This window comes from Perognathus longimembris, chromosome 12 (genome assembly GCF_023159225.1).
Source record: "Perognathus longimembris pacificus isolate PPM17 chromosome 12, ASM2315922v1, whole genome shotgun sequence".
In the NCBI taxonomy this organism is placed as follows: Eukaryota; Metazoa; Chordata; class Mammalia; order Rodentia; family Heteromyidae; genus Perognathus; species Perognathus longimembris.
Genome location: NC_063172.1, coordinates 45,644,917 through 45,656,968, shown reverse-complemented (window position 1 = coordinate 45,656,968; position 12,052 = coordinate 45,644,917). Strand labels below are relative to the sequence as shown.

The 12,052-nt window shown below is 38.8% G+C and overlaps 1 protein-coding gene across 1 annotated transcript in view; it reads right to left on the bottom strand.

The window, feature by feature from the left end:
- Positions 1–7,638, bottom strand: part of Il7 (interleukin 7) — a 31,094-nt gene extending 23,456 nt beyond the window's left edge. Inside the window, exons 1-2 of the mRNA XM_048358748.1 lie at positions 7,202–7,638; positions 1,605–1,750 (exon numbers count right to left, since the gene is read on the bottom strand). Of these exons, the coding sequence (XP_048214705.1) occupies positions 1,605–1,750; positions 7,202–7,211 (156 nt within the window). The 5' untranslated portion in view covers positions 7,212–7,638. The remainder of the gene's footprint in view (positions 1–1,604; positions 1,751–7,201) is intronic.
- Positions 7,639–12,052: the final 4,414 nt, after the last annotated feature.

The window sequence follows — 12,052 nt, the reverse complement described above, 5'->3', positions numbered from 1 at the left end:
TGGGATTGGGAATTTTAGAGCCGTGATACCATTCTGTTTTATGCCTTACCCATCAGTACATGACATTACACATTTATCAATACCCATGACAATGCACAGCAGTGTAAATTCTAATGTGAACTATGGGCTTTTTAACAACAATGAATCAATGCTGTCCCATAAGTTGCAAAAAATGCACTCCACCAATTCAAAATACAAAGGGGAAATCTTGCAGATAGAAGAGGGATACATGGAAATTCTCTACTTTTTGCTCCACTTTTCTGTAAATTATAATATGCTCTAAATCATAATACCCAGTATTAAAAAACCCTCTGTATACAAATTGTCTTTATTTTTGTTTAAACAATCTATTTTAATGGTATTTCTTTTCTTTTTTTATTGTCAAAGTGATGTACAGAGGGATTACAGTTTCATACATTAGGCTTTGGGTACATTTCTTGTACTGTTTGTTACCTCCTCCCTCACTCCCCCCTCCTCCTTCCCCATTTCCCTCTTCCTCCATGAATTATTCAGTTGGTTTACACCAAATGGTTTTGCAAGTATTGCTTTTGGAGTCGTTTGTCTTTTTATCCTTTGTCTCTCGATTTTGATATTCCCTTTCACTTCCCTAGACCCAAAGATACATGGATTCTATGGTTTCACTCATAGGGAATAATTATCAAAGGTTTAGGCTAGTCACAGCAGAGGGTCACAAGAACCTAATAGCTATGCCCCTATGAACGCATAGATTGATGCTAAGTGAAATGAACTCCATGTTATGGAAATTAGTGTTATATCCCTGTTGTAATTACTGTCAACATGCCATGTGAAACCATAGCTTCTTTTGTTGATGATCCTCTGTGGTTATACCCACGCTATCACTGTATCTCATCTGAAATCACTGGATACTGTATATACTGGTAAAAAAAATCTTTCTGTAGCAATAAATTATAGGATAGAAATATTATAATAATATATACACATGCCTATAAAGACTTAGGTGCACATTCAGTTAAAATAACTCATGTTTGCTTGCACCATAATTTTTAAATATAATACTCTTGTTATTGTACATTTCCTAAAGGATATATCTCAGAAGTAACACAGTATGTGGATAAGAAAACACATGTAGTGCTATAAGAAATTTGGTAGTAAAGAGGAATGTGTCTAACGTGGATATTGGGAGTCTTACAGGCTAGAAAATGTTTATTCTTAATGGACAAAATGAGGCCAAGTATAAATCATATTTGGTAGTTCATTACATTGCATTCTGTAGCTATTTCTCATCCTTGTGAAGAAATACAGATAGATAATGTATTACAGAACTACTTACCTGGATGAGCAATAGTGGCTCATGTCTGTAATCTTAGCTATTGTGGATGCTGAGATATAAGGATGGCAGTTCAAAGCCAACCTGAACAGGAAAGTCTGTGAGACTATTATGTCCCATTAACCACCCAACAGCCAGAAATAGAGCTGTGGATCAAGTAGTAGAGTATTAGCCTTGAGCAAAAAAGCTCAGGGACAGTGTCTAGGCCTGAGTTCAAATGCCAGGACCAGCACACACACACACTATATTTCCAATTTTCAAATAACCAAAAATGTAAAGAAAGTAAAACACCTACCAATTCTTTGACCAATTCATCGATGCTGATGACTATAACATTTTCAAATGCTTTACCATCTGTGTCTTTAATGTGACAATCAGAAGAAGTTACTGGCAACAGAACAAGGATCAAAGGAGGAATTCCAAAGATATACCTAAAAGAAACTAAATTCAACAATAAATAAGAATGGCTCAAATGTTCTATCAGGTTACATGTGACTAGAGTTTTACAATAAGCTTATTATTTGTTTCTTTGGATTTTTTTTCTTGTGGACTTGAGGGTTGAGCTCAGGACCTTGTGCTTTCTCAGTGAGTATTTTACCACTTCAGGGATACTTCCAGAACTTTATGAGTTAGTTTATTCCTCGGGTTGATTCTAGCTTTTTACCCAGATGGTCTGGGACCATGATCCATGTTCCATGTTTCCTGAGTAACTCAGATTACAGAAATGCGTCTCTTTTTTTTTTTTTTTTTTGGAAGTCTTCCTAACTTTTTTCCCAGGTTGGCCTCACATCATTTTCTTCTTGATTGTAACTCCTAAGTAACTGGGATTATAGGTGGTGGTCACTGGATACAGTGACTAAAAATTTTAATCGGATAATTTTCAAGTGCATCTTAGTTCTTGGATAGTGTAGGAAGAATCTTAAAAACTTGAAATTATGTAACAAAGTGGAATACCATTTGAGGGTTAGGTTTCATCCACTTCTTACATAGAAGTTATTCTTCAGGAAAATGAAGAATGTGTGTATTGAAATTTGTTAAATGCTCCAGAAAGACACATTAGAGGATAATGACAGCTTAGTCAATTTGATTTTATGTTGAACGTCTCTTTAAGAAAAACATAGTGACAGGTAAAGAGGGACAGTGCAGCTTTCAAAGTTACACTTTGTTGAAATTTTATGTTGCTATACAAAACCATAGTCCACTTGAAGGAATAGGCAGTTCCTTCCTGGAGGCAGTTCTGTGAGGTCTACTCCATGGCATTTCATTAGAATTATGGTCTTTCTTCCCAGTGATGCACCATAATGGATTTGCTCCCCCAAGTTCTTGCAAAGTCAACATTTTTGGGGGGATTATTCTCCTCTTTTCCCAATTTTTTAAAGTGGTCATAAACCCACTTTCTGTTTAACCTCACCTCTGTTCAGTTTGTTGCCATGTTAGGAATGATTTATATCTATTTTTGGTAAGTGTTTCCCAATGGGGACAGTTGTTAAATCAAGAATGAAACTTCTGGGGATTGGTAGGTAGCACTGCTTATAATCCTAATGACTCAGCAGGCTGAGAACTGAGAATCATAGTTTAAATCCAGCCTGGGAAGGAAAATTTGTGAAATTCTTACTTGCAATAAGGTGGAAATCAAGCTGTGTCTCAAGTGGTACAGTACTAGACTTGAGTGTAAAAGCTTACGGGACAGTGCCAATGCCCCAAGTTCAAGCCCTAGCATGGGAACACATGCACAAAAAGGATGAAATTGCATAGTGTATCATTTGGGGCAGTAAGTGTATACTAGATGAACAGCCAAGTAATGCATCTTTCTGTGAACTGAGTTCTGTTGACAATATATGGTCTGTGCCTTTTCCAAATTTTATTTATACTCTCACTGTTCAGTGGAAGACATTTCACATATAAGCCTTCTCTGATTGAAATCACAAACAAACTTGGTACCCATTGTCCTATCTACTCAGGAGGCTGAGGTATGAAGGATTGTGTTTCAAGGCCAGACTCCACAGAACAGTGTACAATCCATCTTCAATTAACATGAACAATGCTAAACTAGAGGCATGGTTCAAATTAGTAGAGTATCAGCTGAGTAAGTATGAAGCTCTGAGTTTAAATCTTGATTTGGCCTCCCATAATGTACATACAAAACATGTTCAAACCCAAGTAACTAATATTAGGACAATAGCTTAAAGCATGTTAATGATATCATAAGTATGTAAGGATGTCATTAATTCTATTGGTATCTATCATATAAAAATCACTACCACTACTCAGTCAATTATGATCTTTGGTGACCCATTTTTTTTTTAAACATAAAAAGTAGGCTAGCAGAGTTCAAGCACCATGACCAACAACAATAACAAAAAGTAGGCTGTGTAATAGTTATAGGGAAAATAATTTCATTTCTCATCTCTATATATGACTAACGACACAAATGTGTACATACAAATACACACATATTCAAAACATATAATTACATTGATCTTTTGAATGAACCATTTCCATATGGTATTCAGTTTTCCCTATTTTCTATTACCATTATTTTCCCTGTAGATCCACATCCTAAAATGATGATTAATTGTTAATTAATTGCATCAGAGCTACATAGATTTTATAGAAACATCACCTTGTTGTGTATTAAAGCTATGGGAGGAAGAGACAACAAAATAAATACCATAGGGCACTTACTTTGATGAAATTTAAGGACAATACCACATGTAATTAAATAAAAGAATGAAAGTAGATATTTTTACCATTGTAAGTGTTATTTTAGAGGTCAACTCTGTTTTTAATAACTGAGGTCATTTGGTTTTCGGTGACTACAAGCTATCTTCCTATCCAAGTTTTGAGTAATTACTTTTCCCCAAGGCCCAGAGGTGTGGCCCAATGGGAGAGAAGCTCTCTCGCAAGCATGAAGCCTTGAGTTTAAATGCCAATATCATTTTAAAAATGTATACGTGCATCCCAGACTTACGTCAATGTATTGGATAGTACTTTCTCACTTTGGTGAGTTGGTGGAAAATTCAGTCCTTTTGGGTAGTATGAATTATATTTCAATCTAAAACATAGGTTGCTTCTTTAGCACACTTCTGTTGCCAGTGATATTTATTAAGTAAGCTTCATATAGACAATAGCAATGCAAAGGAAGTGGGTTTGCAGTATAGAAGCTGTGTTTGGCATGACAAACAATTGTGTGATGGTACAGGAGTGTTTTAAGCTTCATTTACTTGATATATAAATGCAAATTTTAGCTCTCAAACTCTTCAATTCTGTGGTTTTTACCTGCCTACCCACAAAAACTATTTATGTTTGAAATTGCCTCTGGGACATTTCTATCAGCAAATCTATAATATAAAGGCCCCTAGCTTGCCTTAACAAGGTAAACTTTCTTCTGTAATTGAGGTCTTTCTTCCATACTACATGTAGAGTAACATATTAAGACTGTCTGGTTTGAAGGCACCATTGAAATGGTCACAATGAGATAAGAACTTATTTTACTGTGTTTGTTATTTCATACTGCATAGACAACTCCTCCTGACTTTCTATTAGGTCACAGGGAAGACAACACCATAGGAAACAATTTAGGACAAGTATGGGCTTGTGGAATTGTCTTTAAATCTCCTGAAGGGATTGAAACTGGAGAATTTGTTTTCAATAGGGAATTTGGTAAAACTAGAATGGTTGTTGTCTAAAAATTCTTGTTGGCTTTAATTTAAGCCAAATAATACATTCATTCTTCTGTTGCTTAAGTTATGGGGTCAAAGTGAACATAAATAAATTGTTTTTGCAAGTCCACTAAATCTATTCTATCATCAGTTTTAAGATCAATAAGTATTTACTGAATGTACATCACATAAAACCTAGTTTAACTGGGAATTTAATTCCATAACTACTTGATGTCACACTTACCTACAAGTTACTCATATGTAAGACAGGTGGAAAAGAGATCCAAAGAACTTTTCTCTTCACATTACTATGTATATGAAGAAGAGCCAGAATTCAAATATAGTTGGCTCAGAATAAGGAGTCTAGAATCTCTGTTTTTAATTACTGAGTTAGACTGCTTCCTATGAAAAATAATCATGTGTTTGTGTGAAATGTAAAAGCCCATTTTTTCCTCTGCATCATAGTCATGAAGGTACTTTCTGTCCAAGTTGTGAAACTATCACAGGCTCTTATTTTAGTGAAAAAGACACTATATAGTAGCTGCTCTTATTTATACTAACATATTTCCAGGTGAGGGGAAAAAGCTCTTAAAATGTATGTAAAGGTGATGTGTAATTTAATTCTATGGAAAAACCTTGCTGGATTTAAATATTCAAACACAGTTATGGTGCCAGTTTTTAATTCCGTGTTACTAATTATTCATAGTTCTCTTTCTTTATTACTACTATATTGTTTGGTCCTCACATAGAGTGAAATTAGCCTCACCAGACAGCATAGTTGGTGGACCTCATAGAGATTCTTTATGTACTTCAAGGTGGCCCCACCCCCAAAGACAAAATGTACAAGCTAACATTGATCCAACTTCTAGTGAAATCTCTAGGGATAAAAATGAAGAAAGATACTAATGGTTAACAATAATTATTAGCAGTTTAGAGTTTAATATATTGTGTATATTGATAATTCATGGTGCAAAACATATAGATATAATTCAGGAAATAAAAGCTCCGTATGAGAAATATATAGCTTTTCTTTCTTTCGTTCTTTTTTTAAAGATACGAGGTAGTACAAGGATGAGACCAAGCAGTGCATCAGAAAGAAATAAGTTCAGGAAAGTCATGAGTGTTACAAGGAAAACAGAATAGCCTTGATTTCAAATTCTGTATTAAACTACTAGAGGATATTCCTTACAAATCTTCCATAATTGGATATTGTTAGCATGCACTCCGCCTTCATATTATTACTGTGCAGGTCCTATTTAGTTTTTTTTTTTTTTGTCAGTTTGGGGATATTTGCTACCTATGAGGGGAAAAATGACTTGATCTGAATAGCCAGGAAACACACATTGCCGTCTGCCACTGCCCTCTTACTCTCGGAAATTCTAGAGTAAAACCTCCCAATTTTCCGCAGCAGATCCTCTCCTCACATCCCTTTCTCCTCTATTTTCTTCCTGTATTATTATTTTTTAAAACGAAATCCAGCCTATGCCAAGTTAGTGCTAGTGCAATTTAAACCGTTATTCTGCGCAAAGACAATGTATAAAATCTCATCGGGGTCTATAGACTTCAGACTCATGCCGATTTTAATCCTTCATCAAGTAGCCAATATGTTAGTTAAGTAAATAAATAAAACAAGTCTGGCTTCTCATAATGCCAAACCCCAGTACTCGGGTTCCCAGCAAAGGGCACAAGGTACAGTCCCCTTCGGAAACTCCCAACCTCCCAGAGGGGGAAAGACGGGGTTTTCCAGAGACTTGTCCCCAGGGATTTAAACTCGCGTCCCCAAGGGAGCTTTGCTTTCAGTTCTCTAGGAATTTCGGAGCAGCAAGGACTCCTGCACGCTGAACCCTGGCGGTCTGTGAGTAACCTGGCAAGACCAGGAGGGCGGGAGAGACAGACTAGGGAGCCCTGTGGGTACAGGGCAATCCTGGCTAGGGACGGACAGATAGACTGATATTGATAGTCCTTGATTACTCATCTGAGTGACCTGGCTACAGGTTATCACGGCCAGGACGCTTCCCGCAGCCGGGCGCAAGCGGCTTAGGGGGCCACAGTAGTCAGGCGCAGGTAGTGGCTGACCAGGGGAGCGGCTGTGCTCTCTGAGGGTCCAAAGTGCAAAGGCCCGGCGATTCCCGGACGTGCCTGGGCGCGGGGTAGGGGGAGCAGCGCTTCCCGGAGTCCCGGGGCGTGCCATGCGCGCGCTGACTGGCGCGCCAGGGAGAGGAGCCCTTACCATGGAACATGGTCTGCAGGAGGCGGGCGTAGTCATGATGACCGCAACTGCAGCAGGAGCGAGCTCTCACCACCCATAATCACTCCCAGGACTCCAGTCTTCCGCGGAATTGCCACAAGCGAAGCTGGGCAGTGCAGGAGCTGCCGCTGGTTCCTTTCATCCACACCGCGCCGGCTTGCATCCATCCCGGGAGGGGCGGCACTCATCACTGCCCGGCTCCGCGCAGTGCCTTTTCCATAACTTCCGTAGGATCAGTCTGCACTGTACTTTCAGTTTCTACTTGGTGCTTGGTCTGCAGGTTCAACCTTTGGGTTTATCCTCTGAGCCACTTCAGCGTGTATTTGAGACCAGGACCAGGGAACGGAGCAAATTTCCAAAACACTGCCAGAAGTAAACAGCTGTCTTCTGACTCAGGCCAAAGGTTTTTTGTTGTTGTTTTGTTTTGGGGTTGTTGTTGTTGTTGTGTGTGTGTGTGTGTGTGTGTGTGTGTCTTTTTTTTTTTTTTCTTAAAATTGACTCTTGGACGCCTTGGCAACACTAAGAATGGGAGCTTGAACCATCAGTTGTTCCTATGTTCATGGAAGTCACAAATGTGCAGGGCAAAAGCTGGGCTATGGCAAGCATAAGCCACTGAGGAGGCGTCGCTGCTTTCTGCGGATATGCTGCCAAGTCATCTTGTAAAAAAAAAAAAAAAGGAAGTGAAGAATGACATTAAGAGGGTCACGTCCTCTGCCCCTCCAACCTCTCTAATCAGCTTCTTCTCTGGGTCTTTGGTACTGTGCACCTTGCTCAGGTAGGATCTTAAAAAAAACAATTACAGGATCCCACCTAATCTGCTAGGTAAGTGCTACTTGAAGAATCAAGCCCCAAGTTCAGTAGAAGACATAGGAATTAACTATAATGATCACAGTCACCATAGGTGCACTTCATGTGACTTGGCTAATAAGTCAAACTCTCCATGTTACTCTGTGTCACTGAGGAATTAATCTTTCCCCCCAAGGACTGAGTTACCTAGGTGTTTCCTATTTTAGCTTGGCTTTTGATACTCCACATAAACCCTTCTTAGAACAGGTGAATAATGCAAACTAGTAATTCTTACATATCTAGCATTTTCACTGTGCCCATTAGTTTAGAAAGTATTTTGCATATATTGCCATGGGCAAGACTTCCTATTGAACTGACCATTTTCTGTTGTGCACTTTACATGAGAGAACAGAGACTTCCTTAAGTGACATGCTAGAGTTGACTTAGCAAAATTAGGACAACCGCCCCCAGTGTCTGACTCCCAAAGTCCATCCATGGACCCTCTGTATTAGAAGAGCCAGTGAATACCTCAGTCACTAGAACTTGGTGCCAGGAAGGCTGGGATGTCATGTGGGTGTGACTTTGCCCTGTTGTGAGGACCTCAGGAAAGGTTTCTGGAGTTCATGACCTCTAGCTTGGCACTTGATGGGAATGAACTTGGAGCTGCTGTAGAGAACCACATTGGGTTATAATATAACACTGAAGAGGCAAAAGGAAGGAAGGAGAAGAGAATAATGAATTATAGAGTAAGACAAAGAGGTTCAAGCCTGAAGCCTGCATATTGATTTCTTTTTAAATCTTGCTTCTAATCAGGAGACAAGTTTTGTCAATAATCCCTGCCACATGACTATGGAGACTGACTAAGGGATGTGTCAACTTTCCCTCAGCCCTTTAATCCCAGAACAGCCAGACAGCTGATCATACTTCTCAACCTTTGGCCACTCCCTATTGTGTACCAAGGCATCAAGAGCCTGTGTATGATCTGGGTCTCTGTCTCTCTCTCTCCCTCCCTCCCTCCCTCCCTCCCTCCCTCCCTCCCTCCCTCCCTCCCTCCCTCCCTCCCTCCCTCCTTTTCATTTCTCCCCCCTCCCTCCATTCCTCCCCCTCTCTCTTCCTCTCTCTCTCCCTCTGTCCCTCTATCTCTCCCTCCCTCTCTCTCTCCCTCCCTCTCTCTCTCCCTCTCCCTCTCCCCCTCCCCCCTCTCTCTGTAGTTATACAAAGGAAGTGCCATATAGCAAAGCAGTTAATGAATACCATATATCTTGATCAGTGTCATCCCTTCAACATTCTCACCCCCTTTTGACTCAAACTTTACCTTACCTTTCTTAATTTTGCAGAATATACAATGAGTTCTTCATTGCATTCTCTGCTCTCTCCCCACTGCCCCTTCATTCATCTTCCCCTCTCCTCTTGGCCCCACTCCGTCTCTTGGATGTACCCATTTCCTGCTGTTGATTTTGTTGGACTTTGACCTAGTCTTTCTAAAATATTGTACTGGGGTTGGGAATATGGCCTAGTGGTAGAGTGCTTTCCTTGTATACATGAAGCCCTAGGTTCCTCAGCACCACATATATAGAAAAATCCAGAAGTGGTGCTGTGGTTAAAGAGGTAGAGTGCTAGCCTTGAGCAAAAAGAAGCCAGGGACAGTGCTCAGGCCCTGAGTTCAAGACCGAGGACTGGCAAAAAGAAATCATAAGAAGATTATACTGTTTTAGTTCTCCATAGAGTCTATTATACCTCAATTAATACATCTGTAACCACTTGTATACTAGCCAGTTCATTTACTTATAGGTTTATAGGCACAATCTAGCTACCATAAATGAAAAAATTATGAAACTTTTGTTTCTCTAGGTCTGGCTTACTTCATTTAATATTATTTTTTGCAAGTGGTTCCATTACATTATGAATGGTATAATATTCTAATGAGTAATAAAATTCCATTGTTTATATACACCACATTTTCTTGGTTTATTTATCCACTGAAAGGCATCTGGGCTGATTCCACAGGTGAATAGTGCTACAATGAACATGGCCGTACTGGTGGCCTTACTGTGACCTTGTTTGTGTTCTGTTCGATAAATGTCATCTATCCTCTCTTGGTGAATCAAGTTCAATCAAGTTCACTACACTCTAACCATAGTGGCTCTTCTTCCATATGCCCATGCAAGCTTACTTCTATGTAGAAGATATATAGCACATGGTCGACATTCAGTATTGTTGAGTGGCAGGATGGGAGAAGATGATAGGGTAAAAATGCATGGAAGGCTATGTGTGCAAAAGAATGTATGTGAAAGCAGAAAGAAAATAGGAGAGAGAAAGATAACAAAGAAAGGTGACTCATTGGGCTGGGAATATGGCCTAGTGGCAAGAGTTCTTGCCTTGTATACATGAAGCCCTGGGTTCGATTCCTCAGCACCACATATATAGAAAATGGCAGAAGTGGCGCTGTGGCTCAAGTGGCAGAGTGCTAGCCCTGAGCAAAAAGAAGCCAGAGACAGTGCTCAGGCCCTGAGTTCAAGGCCCAGGGCTGGCCAAAAACAAACAAAAAACAGAAAGGCTACTCATTGAAACAGAATGGAGTGGGGAAAAATCAAGTACTTCCAAACATAAACTGCTGGGGTGAACGTGTTAAAGATAAATTCTTAATCAGGTTTTGACAGTATGATGGAAATAAGTTATTGTTTGTAGCTTGGACTCAGTTTATTTTATTTTTCTGTTGTTGGACTTTCAGGGGGCAGGGTTAAACACCATCCATCAAAAGTATTCAAGACAGGAAATCTGTCTTCCCTTTTGATGCAACCACAGAAAGCCTGGCAAAATAGGAGTGTGTGCCTAAGAAAACTTTGTGGAAGGGTGAAGAGTTCAGACATAGGATATAAACTCTTTGTTAGATTGTATCTAAATGTGGAGAACTTCATTGTGAGAGAAATTCAGAAGCATTGAGTAGTTTCTGGACATACAAAAATGGCCACATCTTAGCTACATGGAGTTGTAAGTGAATTCTATGAGAAAATATCACTTGGGAAAAAAAATCTTTCAGTGCTATTTCTTAAATTAAATGTTGCTGCTTTAGTAAACCAAGATATAATGTAAAATATTCAATATGTTTTCAAAATACTGATGACTGAGGATGAAAAGAAATAGAGTAGTTCTTCAAAATGAATTCTCCAGAAATGACCAAAAAGAGACTAGGCAGTATATGCATTCATGGGTTGTGTTCAATAAGTAAGGAAGAAACATCACCAGAATGATATATGTAGCTTAATAGAAAGAATGAAATAAAATAATACAAAATCAACAAAAGAGAAACCTATTGAAGTTAAAGATTTAATATTTTACAGCCATCAGTCAAAATAATCATTTATAATTAACTTGAAAGTATTTTCTTGACTATCATTATTTTACCCAACTATTCTTTATAATCTAAAATTTGAATTCTTCCTCAGTATCCATGGATATTTGCTGAAGTTCCTATTATTTATTTATTTATTTATTTATTTATTTATTTATTTGCTGGTCCTGGTACTTGAACTCAGGGTCTAAGTGCTGGCTCTAATCTTTTTTGTGTTCAAGGCTAGTGCTCTACCACTTGAGCCACAGCTCTACCTCTAGCTTTGGGGTGATTAAATGGAGATAAGAGCCTTATGAACTTTTCTGCTCATCTGGATTTGAACCATGATCCTCACATCTCAGTCCCTAAGTAGCTAGCATTATAGGTGTGAACTATTTTTAATCAAATCCCTATTTTTAATCAAAATACTTAACTCATACATCACATAAACTTGTGCACATACACATACACCTTATATAAACATATAATTTATGAAGCTGTACAGGGTCTTTGCTTTGAATGGCCCTACTTGGCTTAATACTGGACTGTGGCTGTCTTGAAATTCTGAATTACTTTTCGTCAAAGGAATTATCAAAGGAAATAAGAATTTCCACTTTTCACTGGGGTTCACAGACTCTATGTTGTTATCCATAAAAATATCAATACATAGCTTTAAGGTGGTTCTGATGTACTGATGAAAGCAGTCATTAAGTGTG